This window comes from Suricata suricatta, chromosome 15 (genome assembly GCF_006229205.1).
Source record: "Suricata suricatta isolate VVHF042 chromosome 15, meerkat_22Aug2017_6uvM2_HiC, whole genome shotgun sequence".
NCBI lineage: Eukaryota > Metazoa > Chordata > Mammalia > Carnivora > Herpestidae > Suricata > Suricata suricatta.
Genome location: NC_043714.1, coordinates 16,587,503 through 16,609,538, shown reverse-complemented (window position 1 = coordinate 16,609,538; position 22,036 = coordinate 16,587,503). Strand labels below are relative to the sequence as shown.

The following is a 22,036-nucleotide window of genomic DNA, read 5'->3' as shown; positions in this document are numbered from 1 at the left end:
GTGTCTGCTCTTGTTCCAGTACCATACTGTCTTGGGATGATAACAGCTTTGTAATACATCTTGAAGTCCAGGATTGTTATGCCTACAGCTTTGGTTTTCTTTTTCAAGATTGCTTTGGCTATTCGAGGTCTTTTCTGGTTCCATACAAATTTTAGAATTGTTTGTTCTAGCTCTGTGAAGAATGCTGGTGTTATTTTGATTCAGATTGCAACAAGTTACTATTATATTCCTTATGTTTGTAGCACTGTTCTCAGTTTCAGTTGTCATATTGGGCAAAACCAAGTTGACTTATACTGTGAAAGATCTTAAAAACTGTGGGTCATAGAAGGGAAAGATGAACCTTAAACAGACAATTACAGAAATAAATATATAACTCAATTTTGAGAAAAGCTGTGAATATGTTTCATTTTATAAAGGGTATTTAGTTCTGTGCTATGTATAATTATAGAAAAATAGGAAAGGGGAGAGAGAAAATAAGAAAAAAGTGGGGAGCAGACTGATTTAACTTGAACATTTGCTCTAAAATATTGTAAGCTAAAAGTCTAACTCACTTACATATACTGTTAATAACATTTCCCTTTCCCTTACTCATATAAAACTTTCTCTAAAATGTTTAAGTGTAAAATACTTGTGAAGGAGAAAATGCTAATATCTTTCTGTAGAAAAGTGTTTTTTGCCCCAAAAGCCTACTGAAGGTTCTTCATTGTCACAACTGGGGTGAGGAGGCTGTTACTGGCACATAGCAGGTAGAGGATAGGAGACGTTGCTAAACACCCTTCAGTACACCAGAAAGCCCCCCTCCATAACAAAAACCTATCTAACTAAAATGTCAATAGGAATGATGTTGAGAAACCCATCTAGAAAGTATGGAAGTGTATAGAAAATGTTTAAAGATTTATTTTCATACAAGAACATTACTTTTTTAAAGGATATTTCTAGAGTTACAGAAACGCTGGATTAAATAGAATTGGACACCATGCTTGTAGTTCCAAAGCATGTGCTTGTACCACTAAACTACAGTGCAGACCTGTTGAAGCTTAGCCTGAGGATGGAATTGGATTGCAATTCCACTGTATACTCTTCTTCACTGCTATTTTGGAAATTGACTTCTCGTGAATAGGCTAAAGTATTAGTCTGAAATTCTGTTCTGACTCCAACTGTGCAAATGGTCATGTGCATCATTTTCTTTATCTGTAAAACATGGGATTTAGACCATATGTATTATGAGGCATTTTTGGCATTGGCAATCTGGGCATTAAAACCTTTTAGTTGAAATTCATTTTATATATTCATATAATTAGTTCTGGTATTTCCACATAAAATGGGATATTACTAAGGAATATGAAATGTTCTCATTAGAGTATTTACCATTATGGAAATTAATTGAGAATCATTCTTTTTTCATATATGTATATAAAGCATATATATGTACATGAAGTGTATATATATACACATATATACACACACGCACATATATATATATATATATATATATATATATATATATATATATATAAAGTTTATTTATTTATTGAGAGAGAAAGACAGAGCATGAATGACCTGAGGAGGGGCAGAGGGAAAGGGAGAAGGAATCACAGGCAGGCTTCATGCTGTCAGTGCAGAGCCCAACTTAGGGCTCGAATTCACGAACCCTGAGATCATGACCTTAGCCAAAATCAGGAGTTGGATGCGTAACTGACTGAGCCACTAAAGCATCCCGTGAGAATCATTCTTACTCTTTGGTCATGAGGACCAAAAGAGTTGTATCTGAAAGCAGTAAAGTGCTAGAAAATGAAGCTCTATGATCCTGATTGTTAGTGGGTTAGCATCTTAGAGGTAAGCCAGTTTCACAGGTGGTGTTCTGTGTAGAATCAAATATACATAATAGTTTTATTTTTAATTAAATGACATTTGACAATGTGAGATAAGAAGAGTATACACTGAAAATTCTCTCTGACTCTTGTTTCTAATTTGGTCATTTCCTAGCCACCAGCCTCTATAAGTAACCATTATCATTGACTATTTTCTTGTGTATCTAGATTTATTTATGTATGTATAAGTAAAATAAGTGTGTGTTTTATTTCCCCATCCACTTTTTCCCTCCCTTAGTGAAATTTTGATTTTAGGAAGATCCACTGTTTGCATTCATCTAATTATTATTATGAGGCTATTAAAATTTATTTTAGCTTGGTAAATTTTGCTTAAGTTATACAGTCACATGATTCAAACACTAGAAATAGTGAAGAGAAGATAAATACTGGAAGACTTCCATCTCTGTTCTCATGTACCAATTTCCATCCCTCTAAGAAGTAACCACTATTACTTGTTTTTGTGTACTTTTAGTATATTTTATGTTCTTTGCTTCTGATGGACTCTAGTTTCTAATCCTAGAGACAAAGTGACATCTATTATATAAAGGATTTATAGTTGAGTGTAACATTATCCTTCCAAATTTTAGACAACTTTACTAATATGGGAAATTATTCTATTTCTTAACAGTTGCAGGAAGCCAAACAAATGGAAAAAGAAAGGCATCGGCAGCAGCAGCATCTATTGCAGTCTCCAGTAAGCCATCATGAGCCTGAATCACCTCAACTTAGATATTTGCCACCTCAGACTGTTGATCATATGACCCAAGAACATGAAGGGGACCTTGATTCCCATACAAATGATGTGGATAAAAGTCTTCAGGATGACACAGAACCCGAAAATGGATCTGATGTTTCCAGCGCAGAAAATGAACAGACTGAAGCTGATCAAGCAACTGCAGCTGAAAGTAATCTTTTTAAGACGGGGTTATGGGGCGTGTGAAGGGAAGAGTGTAGGCATACATATTTGGGAAAGAAATGTGGAAAGGGTAATATAACTTAATGGATAGCAGACACATGGTGGTTAGTTGTGGATTTTTTCCATCCTAGGTAGTGAATTTACTTGACTCCAAAACACAAGATACCTGTTTCACAATACTGTGCATTCATTGGCATCTCATGAGCAGTACAATTTACAGACTTATTTTGGAGGAGATACATGTTACTAAAGGGGGTCATGTCTGTTACCATGTCATATAGGAACTTTGCTTTTCGTAAAACAGTTTCACAGCAAACAAAAGATCTGTTGAGTAAGGTTTTCTGGAATGTGACTGAAAGTTTTGGGGCCTCAGTGTGTTATTGGTTCAGAAAATACTATTGTCTAAAAAGTACTGAAATTAAGTATAAAAACAGTAACCATCTAACATACAAAATATCTTTATATCCTTATTTGTAGTAAGCACTAAAATTGAGATGCTCTCTGACAGTTTTTTCTGAATAAATTTATTTATGAGAAGGGTTATAAGGCGCACCTGGGTGCTTCCGTCAGTTGAGCATCCAACTCTTGATTGGCTCAGGTCATGACCTCATGGTTTGTGAGCTCTAGTCTCGTGTTGGGCTCCACACTGATAGCCCAAAGCCTGTTTCGGATTCTCTCACCTCTCTGCCCATCCCCCAATCATGTGCATTCTCTCTCTCTTAAAATAAGTATGTTTTTAAAAAAGAGTTGAAAGATTACAAAAATTAAATTACATTTACTTATTTTACTAGTTTGTTTCTCTAAAAATAATCACATGAAGTCATTTTTTTCTTCCAAACATTATTTTTAGCTTTAGCTATTTTATAAAACTGCTAGGGAGTTTTGTTTTTCCCTTTGTTCCTTATTAGCTTGGTGTCAAAAAATGACAGAAATTTTGTTGCCTGTTTACTGTGTTTGCATGGAAGTAGGATGGTTAGGGCTTAGTTACAGTTAATCGAAATTCTGTTATTTTTCTTTGAGAAAAGACTTCTATGATATTTTTTCAACCATTGAATTTTTTTTTCTTACCACATCTTTTTTATAATGTAATAGTGGGATGAACATTGGCAGTGGCATGATTAGATGCCTTTTTAATACTTTTAATAGTGCTTTACTGTTTATTTTAAAAGGGATAGCTTTGGGGTGCCTGGGTGACTTAATTAAGTGTGCAACTCTGAATTTTGGCTCAGGTCATGACTTGTAGTTTGTGAGATCAAGCCACACATTGTTTGCTGACAGCATGGAGGTTCCTTGGGATTTTCTCTTTCTCTGCCCCTTCCCTCTTCCCTTCCTCACCGCCTCCTCAAAATAAATAAAAGAGATAATTTTGATAAACCCAAGCATTCATAGTACTCAAGCTAATAGTAAGTCCATACTGCTTATATGATTTACATTTTTCTAGCCAGCCCTTGCCAGATTTCACCTACATTTTTTTTAATGTTTTTTCATTTTTGAGAGAGAGAGAGAGAGAGAGAGCGAGCGAGCGAGCGAGCATGAGTGGGGGAGGAGCAGAGAGAGAGGGAGACACAGAGTCCAAGGCAGGTTCTGGGCTCTGAGCTGTCAGCAAGGAGCCTGATGCAGGGCTGGAAGTTGCAAACTGTGAGATCATGACCTGGGTCCAATGTTGGATACTTAACCGACTGAGCCATCTAGACACCCCTAGAGTTTACCTACTTTTACCGTGAGCTTATAAGAGGCTGATTCAAAGGGCTAATTGCTAATAAAGCTGAGATTTTATTTATTTCTTCATGCATTCAGCAAACATTTATTTAGCAGTCTGTGTCCTAAGCATTATGTAGCACTTGGGCTTAAAAAGCTGATAGAGATAAGGACATTGTTCTAAGAGTGCTCATGGTTTGCCTGGATGGTCAGGCATATATGTAAATGAGGTATAATGTGATAAATATCCTGCAAGTGATCTGTGCAACGTAATTCTGCTGAGGAGAGTTAGGCACTACCTAAAATAACATAGACTGAGACTCAAGGAATGGAAGCATCTACTGTGTACACGTCATCTTGTAGGATACAGAATTACAAATAGGACATAATTTGCTGTGGTATTGTCATGATTATTTTGGCCCTGTAGGTGTTTTTCTCCCAACAGCTGATAAAAATGAGAATTCTGCCTGAAAACCATTGATTAAGAGAGCTCTAGAGCTTTGAATTACATCTCTGTCACTGGACATAATGTGACTCTCTCATGTGACTGGACATAATAGTTAACTTCTCTAATGATTTCCTATGTGTAATAAATACTACTATTTCTGTCAGATAATTTGAGAACTGACTCGTGATTCACTAGCTATTTTGTACACATATTAGTGACTGTGTATATTTAGTTTTGTTGAAACTAACTTTCAGACTCTAGATAATTTTAGCCAGCTAGAGGACAGAAATACAAAGCTTAAAAGGACAGTAGAAAAATTATGTCAAGACATTTATGTGTTTTTACTCCACCAAAGAATCTTAAGTGCTATTACTGTATTTGGATTTTTTATAAAATAAGTGTATGATTGGTAAGCTTCTTTATCATATTTCCCCTTGTGGCATTCAGTATTCTGTAGAGTGTAGCAAATAATAGATTAGGAGCAGTGAACAGTAGGGAGGACAGGCTCCTGGAAGCCAGAATCATTAGTGGTCCTTTATAGTAGTATGAATGGGGAGGAGGCTGTTAGCACTATCAACTGATGTACAGTCTCATGCTTTTTGGAGTAGGGCAGCACAGGGTCCTGGACTGCAAAGCATCTGAAAGTGTTAATTGAGCCTCCTTGAGATATTTGCAGCATTTCAAAAACCGAGCCAGTTGAAATCCTGTTTTCTGTCTGCAAGCCAACTCTGCAATGTCAAGGTTTATCATTTTCTCTTAAATTGTTCAGAAGTTCTGATGGGCATTTATATCTCTTTGTTAAATTGGAGAATTTAAGTTTAAATTTATTAAATTACGCTTTACATTGGAAATGTAGATTCTTTCGGGGAAGAAACAGTAAGGAAGGACTGGAATGCACTGATGGAGGCCCACATGGCCCTGTCTCTTCATCTTCACAGACTTTACAAATATTAAGGCACAATATTATTGATAAACTGAATTGATTAATGCAGGCTTTAGTTACATTTAATATATTACTTGATCAGTGTGTCAAGACAGGTTAGAAATGTTTCGTTCAAAATACTTTAAAATGTCTAGCTTCTAAGGGAATAGTCTAGAAAATTTGCTTAAGTTGAATGATCATTTAATAGTTTGTCAAATTAATCATAATTTTAAGTTGAGTTATATTTATAAAATATTTAAAATTTGGTGTAGTTATGAATTTTGAAGGTTTAACTTGTACTTCTAGTTTCACGTATCTGTTAGATTTTCTTTTATTCTTAATTTTTTAGCAAAGTTTTTAATTTTAAATGTTTAGTAAAAGTTTCCCAAAAAATTAAAGCTTTCTTGGATTTTTATCTTTTAAAGCATTATCTAAAAATGACATATTATATGATGGAGAAAACCATGACTGTGAGGAAAAGCCACAAGACATTGTACAGAGCATTGTAGAAGAAATGGTGAACATCGTTGTTGGAGGTAGTGTATTTCACTCAAAATTAGTTTATTCTGTCTTTGATACTTTATCTGACTATGGAGACTATATAATATGTAGAATGAAAAAGGTAAATACATAAGCTCTTTCTCAAATTAGAGTGTGTATATAGAAAAAAAATATTTAAGTGTCTTTAATTATTGAAGAGTTACTCTCTTTTTTCCTCCAGGTTCAGGTATAATCTTTTATAAAAGTGTTATTCCCCCTCCCCATTGAAAAAAAAGTTGATGCCATTTCATTGTTTTGTTTTTGTGTTTTGACGGTAGAGGTATATTCTTTATACTCCTAAATGTGAGAAACTTTATAAACTAGAAAATATTTAAATTGATTCAGTTTTGAGTGTTTCATATCTTTTTTTGAAAAAGTTAGGCTTTCTCTTACCTTTAGTGTCACAACCAAGGTATACCTGATGTAGGGGCAGGTCATATCTTATGGATTGTATTAGAAAGATGTTATCTGTCATTTCTCATAAATAGTATTATTTATAGATAGGATTAGATTTGAGACTAATCCACTAAAGCTTATTTAATTCATGGTATCTTGCACAGGACTAACCATAGAACCTTGTTATGTATACTTCTCGATGTATGATTAAATGTACAGTATGGCTCTTGAATGAGAATAATACTGTTTCAGCCATACCTAAGTCCCTTATATTAACATCCTTTCTAAGAACATCTTTTCTCCTTTAATGCAACACTGGAACCAGGCATTCATCTGATTGCCTTCTTGTTTTTTCATCTTTTCATTCAGCAAATAGGAAGTACGTACAGTTGTGTGGCACTATAGGAGGATACAAAAGTTAATCCAAGATAGACCATGCTCTGGAAGAAGGGGGTTCTGGAATGTATGTATATTAGACTAATATAATACAAGGTATAAAGTGATTATTGCCATTTAGAAAGAAATAACTAACATCCTATTAAAATTTTAAAAAGTGATTATATCTAAAATGATTCGGGAGGACTTAATGTAGGAGATGACACTTGAACTTAGACTGTATGGATTCACACGTTTGGGGAGTGGTATTTAATGTATTGGAAACTCTGTTAGGTCTGGAGGAGAGGATAGATTTGGGAATTGGCAGGTGGTAGTTTGGCTAAAGTATAGAGTATGTGATGTCATACAATAGAAACCAAGATTAAAGAGATTTTTTTTTAATGTTTATTTATTTTTGAGAGAGTCAGAGTGTGAGCTGGGGTAGAGGTAGGGCAGTGGGGAGAGACAGGTAGACAAAGAATCTGAAGCAAGCTCCAGGCTTTGAGCTGTTAGCACAGAGCCCGATGCAGAGCTTGAACACAAAAACAGCATGAGAAATGACCTGAGCTGAAGTTGGACATTCAACCAACTGAGCCACCCAGGCACTCCTCTTTTTTTTTTTTTTTTTTAAGTGTATGTATTTTTGAGAGAAAGAGCAAGGGGGGTGAGCAGAGAGAGAGAGAGAGACAGAGAGGGAGAGGGAGAGGGTGAATTCCAGATAGGCTCCGCACTGACAGTACATAGCCTGAGTGGGTGTAGGGCTCCAACTCGTGAACCATGAGATCATGACCTGAGCTGAAATCAAAAGTTGAACACTTAACTGACTGAGCCACCCAGGTACCCCTAAGGTTAAAGAAATCTTAAGCTTACTATTTAAAAGTTTAGGATTTTAGACTTCATTCTATCACAAAATGAGTTACCATTTTGGATTTTTAAAGTAATAGATGGAATGATTAGAATTATTCTGTTAGGTGAAGGTAAGTGGAGAAGTAGAAGTTACAATAGGAGACGAGTGCAGTAATGGAATCTTCAACAGAACAGAAACAGTGGAGATGAAGAAGAAAATATGAAGAAGTGAGACAACGAATGTTGAATCAAGTAGACTTTGCAGCTATGGTGTCTGGGTGGCTCAAGTCTTTTACATGTCCAACTGTTGATCTTGGCTCAGGTCATAATCTCACGGTTCATGGGATTGAGCCCTGCATCAGGCTCTGTGTTGATAGTGCAGAACCTGCTTGGAATTCATTCTCTCTCTCTCTCTCCCCCCCTCCCTCCCTCCCTGCCCCTCCCCTGCTGGCTCTCTCTCAAAATAATGAAATAAACTTAAAAATGTCATTAAAAAAAAAAAGACTTTGCAACTGATTAAATACCTTACTGAAAAAGAAATTGTAAGGTGTGTCAAAGACCCCAAGAATATCTCCATGGTTTTGTGATTGACTAGCAGGATTCATAGGACTCATCATATAATTAATTATACTCACCACTAAAATTTTTACTGTGTAAAGGTACAACACAAAACCATCAAAGGGAAAGGGCATATGGGGCAATGTCTGAAGGAAATCAGGTGCATACTTCCAAGAGTCCTCTCCCTGTAAAGTCACACAGGGGGCTCTTAATTCTTCCCCATCAGATTGTGAGTGTTGGCTACCAGAGCAGTTCCTTAGACTCAGTGCCCAAAGTTTTGTTGACACCCTCTACTTGCATGTACCCAAATTTGAGATTTCCAGAAGGAAAGCTGGTGCTTGTACAAACAGTTTAGGCGCAGTAAGCCACTCTTACTAGTTCTGAGAATAGTGCGAACCTTCCTAAAATGTAGTTCCAAGGTACCAGCCAAGGACCAATCTTGCCTTTCTAAGGGTAGGCAACCTTGGACCTACTATGTTAACTCTTCTCTGCATAGGTGGTCTCCCAGTTTCTGAGCCTAAATGGGTAGGTGGATAGTTGTGGAAATGGTAGAGTTAAATTATGTTGGAGGAAAAGTTTGTTTGGGGGGAGAATGTACTAATTTTTTAGTACACTATTCATGTGGAAAATTTATGATAATCATAATAGAAATCTAGAAATTTGGCCTAAGATAGCAAGACAGGTCTATTGATGGGAGTCATTCTGTTATAGATTAGTAGCTGAAGCCATAAAATCTTTAAACAGGCAAGAGACTAAAGAAGAGGCCATGATCCTGGGGAGTCTGAATTTAAAAACAAAACCCGTATAAACGTACAGTTGGGAGAAACAGCGTCAGTGCCCGTGCGTTCTTTAGATGTTTAGTAATAAATACATATTGTGGGATGGCAGATTATGTCCCATGAGCCAAATTTGGCCCATTGCCTATTTTTTTAAATATTGTTTTCTTAGAACACATGCTCATTTGTTTGTGTATTGCCTACAGTAGCTGTCTTTGCACCAGGGACCATATGGCCTACAAAGCCTAAAATGTTTCCTAACTGGCCCTTTGCAAAAAAAACCCTTTACCAGTCTTGAATACAGATCAGTGCAGAGTGTGAAGTGAAATTTCTTTGATTTTTTTTCTGCAACTTTTTACTTAGAACGTTTTCTTACCTAGAGAAAAATCCAAAGAACAGTGCAATGAAAACCTGTATGCCCTTTCTCTGGATTCACTAGTTGTTAAAAATTTTGATACATTTGTTTTATGTGTGTTTAATTAGACCTACACACATACATGTATGTAAATGTGTGTGTTTTACTTGCCTTTGCTGAACCATTTAAAGATTGGTTATAGATGTTCTGATACTTTTACTCCTCTACTTCAGCATGTATCTTCTAAGAATAAAGACACTCATACATAACCATAATTCATTTTCACACCTAAAAATATTAACACTATTTCAGGGATATCTAATATAAATACTACATCTTACAATGTTCCCAAATTCCCAAAATGTCTCTCTTAGATCCTTTTTTTCCTTTTCTTTTTTAAGTACAGGGCCCAATTGGGTACCCTCGCTGCATTTGATTATGTCTCTTTGGTCTCATTAGTTTAGAACAAGTTCTCTTGCCTTTCTTCCCATCTTTCATAACATTTACCTTCTTCTTCTTTTTTTTTTTTAAAGAATATGAAATTGTCTTGTAGAATGTTATGCATTTTGAGTTGATGGGACAGTTTCCTGATTTAGATTAAATGTATTTGGCAAGAATACTGCATAGGTAATAGTGGTACTTCTTATTACATCATGTTATGTTAATTGATGTATAACAAGTTACCGTGTTAGTGATAATGTTGGATCACTTGGTTAATGATGAGCACCAGGTCTCTTCATTGGAAGGGAGCATTTTTCCCTTTATAGCTGTAGTTGACTGTTCAATAATGAAGTGCATGAGTTCACTACATGTGTTTTTTCCCCCCATAAATACAATACTTTGAATATATTTTTCTTTTTTTTTAGTGTTTATTTTTGAAAGATAGAGTATACAAGCAGGGGAGCGGCAGAGAAAGAGAGGGAGACAGAGGATCCTAAGTGGGCTCTGTACTGACAGCAGAGAGCTGGATGGAGGGCTCAAACTCCTAAAACTGTGAGATGATGACCTGAGCCAAAGTCGGATGCTGAACCAGCTGAGCTACCCAACTGACCTTTCTTTCTTTTTTAAGTGGGCTTCACACCCGATACGAGCCTTGAACTCATGACCCTGATATTAAGACCTGAGCTGAGTTGAAGAGTCCAGCATCTACTCAGCCACCTAGGCACCCCTGTATTTTCTCTTAATGATTTTTTTATTTTTATCTTTATATTCTCTAGTTTTATATTTTATAAATTTATATATTTTATTTATACAATTTGATATTCTCTATATTTTATTTATATTTTTATATTATATATTTTCATATATTTTGTATTTTTATTTATATAAGTTTATATTCTCTATATCATCTAGTTTACTTGATTATAAGAGTACATTATATAATACATGTAATATACAAATTATGTGTTTATTGACTTTATTTTATCAGTAAGACTTCTAGGCAACAAAAGCTATTAGTAGTTGAGTTTTGTGGAGTTAAAAGTTAAATGTGGCTTTTCAACTGTTTGAGGAGTCAACACTCCTAACCCCTGTGTTGTTCAAGGGTCAACTGAAAGCAATCATTTGAGAGTGATAGTTTGAGGTCATATGAGGATCCATCCACTTAGTGGTTTTAGCATCCATTGATGATCCTTGACTTATTTAGATATTACATTCGTTGGTTGCCAAATACGGATTTCACAATTCTAACATTATTTGACACTTTTCTATGGAGAAGAATGCTTCCCCTTAAAAAAAAATAATACTTTGAGATCATGAATTCTTTTGTTATTCAGTATATTATAATCATTTACCATCATCATTCTTTGTTCCTGATTTGTCCAGTAAGAATCCAGCTTCTGTGTCTTTTTGATGTGATTCCATTATCTTGAGTACTTTTTATTTTCTGGAACAGTAAGATGTTGTAAGCTAAACATTTAACTTCCCTTGCCTCAGCCCTGGAATAAGTTAGTTCTTTAAGGAGTTTTTGCTCTTTTTAGTGGGCAGTTGTATTTAGAGATTAGATGTGCTAGTGAGTTATCGTTGCTTCTTGGTCTTTCCAATGTCCAGAGATATATCTGCAATCACAAATCATATTGATAGTTCCAGTTCACATCCAGTGCCACTAGGTTTCTTTTCATCTTCCTGCATTTCATATTTGTATCTCTTTTCCCACAGTGAAATCCCAGATTCTCAGCAATAGTATACCATTAATAGCAACAACTAAATCTCAAAAAAAATTTTTTATATATGTATTTAAAGCATTTCCTACTAATGACAAATACTACACTATTTATAATTACAGAATTTACAATAGTAAACTGTATTAACTGTTTCGTTGATTCAATGTAATTTATTTTTTATTTTATTTTTTATTTGAGAGAGCGCCAGTGGGGGAGAAGGGCAGAGGGAGAGAGATAGGGAATCCTAAGCAGGGCTTAACTGATGCAGAGTTCAATCCCACAACCTAATTTTTGCAAAAACTGTGACCTGAGGCAAAATCAAGAGTCTGACCCTCAACTGAACAAGCCACTCAGGTGCTCCTGATTTAATTTTATTTAATTGAAGATCCTATACATGATTCGAAGGCAAAATTATATAAAACATTGACTCAAAGAATTCTTTCATCCATTCCTTCCTTTGCTGACATACCTACCTTCCATAGTAGCCACTTTCACTAGCTTTTAGTTTATCCTGTGTGTGTGTGTTCCAGAGTAATAAGCAAGTATTCTGATTATTTCTGTGTGGCAGAACATTGTATGTCTCCCTTTTGTGTGTGTGTGTGTGTGTGTGTGTGTGTGTGTCCTTTTTAAAAAATTTAATATATTCTAGGAATCTTCCTTTTCATTTGATAGAGATTTTTCTTATTTTTTTTTCTCTTGGTTCATGCTACTCTGTTATGTGGATGTATTATAGTTGCTTCATCCACTCCACTACTGACAAGAACTTTGGTTGGTTCCAGTGCTTTGCTATTTCAAATACTGCTGCAGTCATTAGCTGTAAATGTCTGTATTGTCTCGTATTTTTGGAGGTTTATCTTGAGGAAAGATTCATAGAAATGAGATTATAAGGTCAAGTGGTAAATGAGTATGAAAATTAATTAGCTATTGCTGAATATCCCTTCATAAGTATTATACCATTTTGCACTCTTACCAACAGTGTTTGAGAATGCCTTTTTATCCGTAATTGCCAGTAGAATTTAAAGTTTTGAATTTTTGCCAACCAGTTAGGTGAGAAATGTATCTTATTTTATTTATTTCCAGTGTATTTAATGTTCAGTGGTACATTAGTTACAGGTATACAATATAATGATTCAGCAATTCTATACATTACTCAGGGCTTATCATGAGTGTACTCTTAATCTCCTTCATCTATTTTCTCCACCCCCTTTCCCCTCTGGTAACCACTAGTTCTCTATATTTAAAGAGAGTCTGTTTATTTCTCTTTTTTTTCTTTGTTTATCTGTTTTGTTTCTTAAAGTCCACATATGAGTGAAATCATATATTTGTCTTTGTCTCACTGACTTATGGAGATCCATCTAGATCCATCCATATTGCAAATAGCCAGATTTCCTTCTTTTTTGTGGCTAAGTAATATTCCATCATATATGCATACCATATCTTTATCTATGTCTTAGTTTGGTTTTTAATTTGCATTTCTCTATGAGTGAAATTAAATATCATATGTAAGGGCCATGGTATTTCTTTTATTAGTGAATCATCTATTCATGTCTTTCTTTTGTTCATTCTATCAAGTTTTTATTCTTCTGTTATCCTTGATTTTTTTCTCTTAATTTTTAAGAATCCTTTTTATATTTGGATTCTGTGATGTATTTTATGAGTATTTTCTCTGTTATTTGCCCAAGTCCTTTGATTTTGATACGGTGTCTTATGCTCTGCAGAAGTTTTTTTTTTTTGGAATATTTTTCCTGCATGCCTGTATAAATATGTTAAAATCTAAATGGTAACATACTGCACTTACTGTTTTAAAGTCTGCTCTTTCACATACTATAGTTTTTATTTTATGTCATTTGTACTTCATTACATTCATGATCCATAATTTAATCTATTAATACTAACTTTAGATTGTTTCCAAGTTTTTTCTTTTTAAACAGTGCTCTGAGGAGCATTCTTATTATAGATATTTTTTAGTACTTTAGGATAAACTTCTAAAAAAGGAATGCTTTTAAAAAAGGAATACTTCAATCAAAGCATAATAAAATAAATAAGTAAATAAGTCAAATTTAATATACTGTGCTTGCTTTGGCAGCACATATGCTAAAATTTATATATAGTGCTTTGTTTAATATCACTTTACTAGATGGATTATATCTTATTGTTTTAATTTGTATTTGATTTCTTACAGGGTCAAAACACAGGGAGCAGTCATTATTTTTATAGGTTAAATATTGGCAGTTTCTTGGTCCAACTGAGTATTTTTATACTCTTCTGAATTGCCTATTTGTGACCTTCTTACTGATTTCCTTTCAGTTTCTTGATTTTTCTGTACTTATTTCAAGGTTTATTCATATTAAGAAATTAACCCCTTTTCAGTGCATTTAAAAAATTTTTTTCTAGTCAGTCTTTATTTTTATTTGTTTAGCCTTTGCTTAAGTTACTGTTCTGAGCAGATATTTGACCACATAAAGAATTTAACAAATACTGCCTTTTTCTTTGTGAATTCTGTTTTTGTCTTGCCTAGAATGGATTTTACCACAAAACTACAGAAATATTCTGCTATACATTTTTCTAATACTTTTTTAATTTTTTTTAATTGAGACCTTTAATCAAATTAATTTTCATGTATAGTGCGAGATTGCATGGCTAACCTATAGAATAATCTTAATTTGAAACACCAATTTATCCTACATGATTCTGCTTGAGTTTTCTCTGTAGTACTACTAGGCTATTTATTTTTATCTAGTGTTGAATTGTTTAAAATATTTTAATTTTAAAGTACATTTTGATATTTGTAGTGCAAGTCCTCCATCCCCTTGCCAGTCACTTTGTAAATGTCTGTTGAATGTATGGTACATAACTTTAGAACCAATTCATTCAGTTAAAAAAAAATTTATTGGTGATAGAGTTGTATTGTATTCTTAAGTTAACTTGGGGAAATGTAGCTTCTTTGCAGTAATGAACCTGTTTAACCAGACACAGTTTATTCAGTCAAATCTCCTATGTCACTCAGTAAAATTTCATTGTTTTCTTTCCTTAGGTCCTTCACATTTCCTGTTAAATCATTTGTATGTTTTTTGTTTTAGTTTTCTTTTAAATATTTTTTAAAATGTTATTTATTTTTTGTGAGAGAGAGAGAGAGGGACAGAGCATGAATGGGGGAGGCACAGAGAGAGAGAGAGAGAGACCCAGATGCAAAGCAGGCTTCAGTCTGTCAGCACAGAGCCCAACATGGGGCTCAAACTCACAGACCATGAGATCATGATCTGAGCTGAAATCAGATACTTAATTGACTGAGCCACCCAGGTGCCCCTTTTCTGTTTTCATTTTGATAGTTTTTTGGATGACTCTTCTTCCCACACTTTCTAACATTTCTTTTTTTCATTTTAACAAGTTTAAAGTCGTATATAAGATTATTTTATTCCTGTGTCTTCTGAGTTGTTTCTTCCTTATATTTGTCCTTTTACTTTCTTTCTTGGTGAGATTTGGCTTTATGTTCAAGGATCTTTTTGTGGTCTTTGTCCAGTTTTAGTCTAGTGGTAACCATCCTGCTTGGGTGAATGCCCACATGGACAGCTCTGCCATTTGTCTTCTCTCACTGTACTTGTTAAGTGTAGATGACCTATTTCTTCCTATAAACCTAAACTACTTTGCCAGTTTGCTGACCTTTGTTGTGTCCTCCTACAACCTTTATTTACTTCTTCATCCTTTTGGATGGGTATGGATCGAACTGTACTTTTGTCTCAGCTCTTTGGAAAGAGGAGACATAATCTCCCTGCAAATTGTGGGAAGGTGCATCGAAGTGACTGTAATGGTTCTTGCTCTGGTTAGAAGTCACAAAGGGATTGAACTTCATTTTGACCGTTGGCTCTTCAGTGATGGCCACAAATGGCTCCCACTTCCTAACTTAATTAGAATATAGGAAAACCCTTGTTTTTCTATATTTACCTCTATTTATTCACCTTCTGAACTCTGATATTATTTCTTAGAGTTTTTTTATTTGATTATCTTGGGTTTTTCTTGGTGAAAAATGTATTTTGTCTTTGTTCTTTTACAGTATTTAGTCCTCATTTTTGTTCTTTTGTTTCTATTATATAACATTTGTTTGAACCAGTAGAAAATAGTGAAAAATGTTAATGATGGCAAAGAACCTGGTTTTGTATTTAACATTATTGTTGTATTTCACTAGTAAGTTTGATAATTGCTATTGTTTTCTGGATGATACTCTGTCAAATTAAGCATATGAATGTGTGTGTGCACGCCCGGGTGTGATTTTACTTTTGTTTCTTCAGATCACTGTTAACTTGAATTTTTTCATACCAGTGAAAAATACCAGACCAGTAATTATCAAACTTACTGATGAATATAGCAGTAATGTTAGAAGCATTACATTTGTCTCTTCTTTATATTTTTCTTAGTAATTTCATTGATATCCTTCAAAGGAGAAGTTAATTTTTAATTGACTCTGTTTACCATTTTTAAAACAGAAGTCTACACTTATGTTTAGGGGACAGTTAGAGCTAGAGTTAGAGGAGAAAACATAGAGAATAAAGTATCTAACTCTATTAAGTACTTTCTGTGTATCCCAAATGACTTTATTTGCTTTACTTATATTTATTCATTTAATCCTCCCCAAGCACTGGGATATTTAGATGCTGGTACTATTATCTTTTTCACAATGAAGAAATTGAGAGATTTTAAGTTAACTTGTTGAAGCAGTAAAATGAAGATTCCAACTCAAGGACTTCTGGCTTCAAAACCTGAAAATAAAATCAGAGAATGTTTTTCATTTCTTTTGAGAAATTTCCTAGGATGCAAAGAAGGAAAGTATCATCAGTGAATATTGATGATTCCTCTTAGAAATTTGATAAAAAGGAGAAAAATGGGCAGGAGCAGAGTGATAGCAAGAGTTGAAGGAAGATTTTTTTTTCAGTGAAAAGATTTGAATATGTTGAGTAATAAGGAAGATTCAGTCATATATGTGAAATTGAAAATGTAGTGTTACAAGAGAATACTTAGGGAGGGAAGATACTATTAATGAAAGCAAGAAGAGATTAATTTCAGGGTGAAAAAATAGTTCACTTTAGAAATTCAAGGGAATATTTTTTCCCCAGGAATAAGAGGGAAGAAAAGGATTATTGATGTCAGGGAACTTTATGATGGGACAAGGGATGTTGAGGTAGCCTACCTACTTCTTAGATAAGTTATCTACTTAGCTATGTAGAAGGTGAAAGTCATTTGTTAAGGAAATGTAGGGGGGGCAGTAGGAGGAGATGTAATTAGGTACTAAGAGAAAATGGAATACACTTTGAGCGATTATTGATTTCTGGTAATCATTATTAAAGTTTTTTTCTTCTTCCAGAGAATTTTTTTCTACTAAACATATGTACGATATATGTAATAAATAATATGTTTAAAAGCTGTAACAGATTTAGCACATAAATACATATATATTATCCACATAATATATATATTAGAAGTTATAAATAGTATTTAGCATGTCTAACATTAGCATGTTAAAGCTCCAAAAAGGTCTACCAGGAAAACTAATGTCTTGTTTTGTGCAGCACAGAATTTGCCAAATATATTTTATCAATGAATATCTTTTTCATGTACCAGTTGTTAATTGTAAAACATGCTTTGAAATTATCCAGTTTTATCTATCCAGGATGTTCTATTTGGAGAGCAGAAAGCAACTTCAGAGTAGGGCTATGAGATACACTCCTGTCGTTACTGAATCAGTCAGAGATGGGACATATGTTATCACATATCTACAAAATAATAGTTACCACTTATTGTGAATCATTTGTATTCTTTATGTGTTGTATATGTGCAGGGTATGTGTGTTTTGGTGATTCCTCATTAACATTATTATCTTTGTTGCTGATGAAGAAACTGAGACAAAGAAAGATGAAATAAGTTATCCAGTTAAATGGGAAAGACATGATTGAAACACAGGTCTTTAATATTTCAAAATCTACTCCTTATAGTATATTTTCCTTGCTTATAGTTCTCTTTTGATTGATAACATGAAATGAGTAATTTCCTGCTAGATGGCTGAGGTATGGCCACAGACATATATGTATTTCTTTTTCAAAATATCATACATTATACCTAGAGTAGTTATGAAACTTGATGTTATTTGCATTATCTGTTCTACCAGAAATCGTTTATTTTTATTTATGTTAATTAAAAATATGATTACTCAGGAGTGTAGGCCATTTTTCCCATATATATGTTCCAGAGAATATAGAGGTATTAATAGGTATTCTAAAAAGGGGAAGAGAGGCTCATGGTAAAATAAATTTTGGAAACATTGCATATTATATATTCTCTCTGGAGAGCAAATTAAAGACTATAATAAAGAAAGCTATTTCCCAGCATTTCTCTAACTTACTTGATAATGGGATAATTTTTTTCAAGACTCTCAGCATCTTAAGGAATTAGCATTCATTAGAACCCAGTTTAGTAAATGATAATATAGACTAAAAGTAAGCTCCTCTTTTGGCACATCCCAGTTAGTTAGTCTTTCATCAGCTGAGCATGTTTCATAGCTAGAGCTACTTAAGGATTATATTTGGATATATTCCAAATGCATACTTACTACTAAGTATGCTAACCTTTAAATGGTGCCAATGCATACTATTTCATATTGCTTTCCTGCCATTGTTGCATTTTAAATACTCTTTATGCTTTTTCACTATACTTCAGTTAAGTCAGATATATTTGCATGTTTTTTTATTCTTACCATTTTAGATATGGGAGAAAGGACGACTATAAATGCGAGTGCAGATGGCAACATTGGAACTATAGAGGATGGTAGCGACAGTGAAAATATTCAAGCAAATGGAATTCCAGGAACACCAATTTCTGTTGCATATACACCATCTTTACCTGATGACAGATTGTCTGTCTCTTCCAATGATACTCAGGTATAAAATGGGGGGCAGCAGATGTCCTGTTAGTCTTACAGATGTATAAGCTACCAGCACCTTGTAGTGAATATATCCAATATATCCAGTTGATAATGCTGGCTGATTATAGTTTGGGGAAATAAAGACTTGGTTTTCTGATCAAAACAGTTTATTCTCTAAATATACCAGTAGCTAAATTTCCAACTCTAAGCTGTGTTTCGTATGTGTTCACAGCTTCTCTAGGCACCCTTCATTGAAATTACATTTAAAAAGAACATTTTTATCATGTATTCGTAGGACAATTCTAGTATCACTGGATGAGAAAGAACTTTTAGACATCTGGGGAACTTCATCTTACTTTCATTCAGAGCTAAATGAAATATGAATTATGGTAGTGATAGGTTCTCCTTATCTACCATACCCTATATTTAGTTTGTTTTTATTCTTTTCCTTTTAGATAAGGGAGTCCTACCCTAAATCATTACCCCGTATATAGGATTCAACTTTCTTGGCCTTGTTGACCTTCATCAGTTAACAACTTTTAAACATTGCTTTGACAGTTTCTGTTGTTTTATGTCTATCTGTGCAGAATAGGTAAAAAATAAAATAGGACAAAATCATAAAACACCAAATGACAGGTAGTAAAAAGCATGGCTTAGGCCATGGATGAGGTGTCTTGTCAGGGCATGATGTGCTAGATTTTGTTAGTAGTGGTATGAAATGGATAAATTTTTGAAGAGTTTTTGGTGGCAAAGAGAATATTTTTAAATAATTTATTTTTTAAGGTATTTATAATTGGGGAGCAGGGTAATATTTCAGAGTAAAGAGAAACAATGTGGCAAATTCCTCATCAGGGCCTTTTCCAACAGAACCTCCTCCATTACTGAACTGGATAGAATACATAGAAGGCTGAAGTGATTTTACACTGTCAAGTGTCTTTATTTACATGATATGTTAACTTGTTTAGGAATCTGGAAATTCTTCAGGACCTTCTCCTGGTGCTAAGTTTTCCCACATTTTACAAAAGGATGCCTTTCTAGTATTCAGGTCATTGTGTAAACTGTCCATGAAACCACTGTCAGATGGACCACCAGATCCAAAGTAAGTCATTAGCTATTCTGCTTGACAAATACAGTTTTTTAAGCTTTAAACTTATGTACTATAAGATAGTCTTTGGATTTTCTTTTGTTTCATGTTCTGTAGAACCCTCAAAAATGTATTTTAGGATTATTTTGCTTTTTAAAAAATGTACTTGAAAAAGAGTTCCAAAATTGCTAGATACCTTACATTGTTTCCCAAAGCATACCAACATTAGGAAACTGTGCCTGATACATAGTAGGTGCTCAATAAATATTGAATGATTGAAAGAATTCTTATTTCAGTGTTATAAGTAACTTTGGGGTTAAAGTAGCCCTGTTATATGTAGCCTCATGATAGATTTCTGAAAGCTACCAGTTGAAAGGTAATAAAACTAAGAGAAATAAATTTTAAAATTCATGATGAAAGGTATTACATATTCGTTAAGGTTGGGAAAATGCCCTAAGGTGATATCTTTCTCTGTGGAGAGTAGGGACTACCTCGAGATAGGAGTCACTTGTCTGGTTCCTGTCAAATGTATCAGTTTAAGCCATAGAAAAGTGCCATTTTTGGTGCCAGGCACCCCGAGCATTTCAGTTTCTAAATGTCAACTAAGAAGAAGGACTAGAGACAGTTACAGTAAAAACTGTAAGTTTGGGGAAGTACATTTGTTATATTGTCTGTAGTTTTATTTTGTCACATTGTACTGATTCAGTAAGAAACATCTTTTAAGCACCAAAGCCTAAAATTCTAAAATCATTTTAGGCCCAAATCCTGAAAGTCAGAGATACAACTTTTGATTTTTCTTTATTTTGACAATATAAACTCTACAGAAAAAGGATTGCTCAGATTGCAGTATAAATTTGATTATGCCTATATGTTACAAAAATGTATTCAAAATTTTTTCAATTTTTTATTTTCACTATGAAAGGGAAAATAACCCGTCCCATTCTGAATTGTTAAAAGACTTTAAGGAGGTAGTGACTTAAGAATACGGTGTTATTGCTGAAGGCCATCTTTGCCTTTATTTAAAAATGTTTTTAATCTTAAAAGTCTCAGATGTTTAGTTTTCCAAATCAAATGTAAAAAAGTGTGATTAGAAAAACTATAAACAGAAAAGGGAGACTTCTTTGAAGTGCCCAAAATGAAAAGAACACAGAAGGAAATACATGAATTTTGAGGAGTACTGTGGGGGAGGGCTTTCATTTAGCTGTATAAAAAGAATATAGTTTTATAGATCTGCAGTATTTAATACTACAAAGGATTCTTATGAGGAATAATATAAATTATTCTCCTACCCAGTGGATTTAAACCAGTATTAGGGGGCTCCTCGGTGGCTTAGTCGGTTAGGCGTCCGGCTTCGGCTCAGGTAATGATCTCACGGTTTGTGGGTTTGAGCCCCACATCAAGCTCTGTGCTGACAGGTAGCTCAGAGCCTGGAGCCTGTTTTGGATTCTGTGTCTCCCTCTCTCTGACCCTCCCCTGCTCGCACTGTCTCTCTCTGTTTCTCAAATAAATAAATAAATAAATAAATAAATAAATAATAAAAATAAACCAATATTAGGAACTTTTGAACATAGAAAAGACTTTTCTTGATCATCAGGGACATTAAACATTGGAATTGAATACTGAAGTAATCAACTTTTCTAAACTATTTTCTAAAGGAGAATATATGATTTTCTGTCATGATTTTTTTTCTAAAATTAATGATGTTTTATAAGTATGTAATTTACTTTTTTGTCTCTGCATCTCTTGATACCTTGTGGTCTTGCCTTGCTAGGATGATGATTCAGGAAATGTTCGTTAGGATTGATTCATAATTTGAAACTACCCCATAAAAATCTGCAGACCTGAAATTTCTTTTTTTACCCATGAAAGTACACTTTATTGTGTCCTAAGACAATCACTTGCTCATTCCTTCCTTAATTAATACCTTATAGATAGTAGGTACTTAATAAATGGATGCATGAATAAATCCATGAGTTATATTGAGCACATACTAAGTACAAGGCATTTTGTTAGAGCTGGGGATACAAAAATAAGTTAAAACAAAATCTCATGTATTAGAGAATCGTAGGCTGCAGGTTTGAATAACTATTAGAATTGAGCAAAAAACATGGTAAATTAGCTAGACGAGGAAGTAGTTGTAACATAAAAGCCTTGGAAGGCCTCAACATGAAGGGGAGAT

At 34.1% G+C, this 22,036-nt stretch overlaps 1 protein-coding gene and 1 pseudogene across 4 annotated transcripts in view; one reads left to right on the top strand and one right to left on the bottom strand.

Moving 5' to 3' along the window:
- ARFGEF1 (ADP ribosylation factor guanine nucleotide exchange factor 1) overlaps positions 1-22,036 on the top strand; it is a 153,930-nt gene that overhangs the window by 68,942 nt on the left and 62,952 nt on the right. For 3 of the 4 annotated variants that reach the window (XM_029924028.1, XM_029924027.1, XM_029924029.1), the window contains exons 6-9: positions 2,500-2,776; positions 6,281-6,391; positions 18,614-18,789; positions 19,739-19,872. In XM_029924028.1, coding sequence (XP_029779888.1) covers positions 2,500-2,776; positions 6,281-6,391; positions 18,614-18,789; positions 19,739-19,872 — 698 coding nt within the window. Of the gene's footprint in view, positions 1-2,499; positions 2,777-6,280; positions 6,392-17,723; positions 17,816-18,613; positions 18,790-19,738; positions 19,873-22,036 lie in introns of those variants that run through there. The other variant, XM_029924030.1, reaches the window with a different exon arrangement.
- LOC115279489 lies at positions 15,276-15,713 on the bottom strand (annotated as a pseudogene).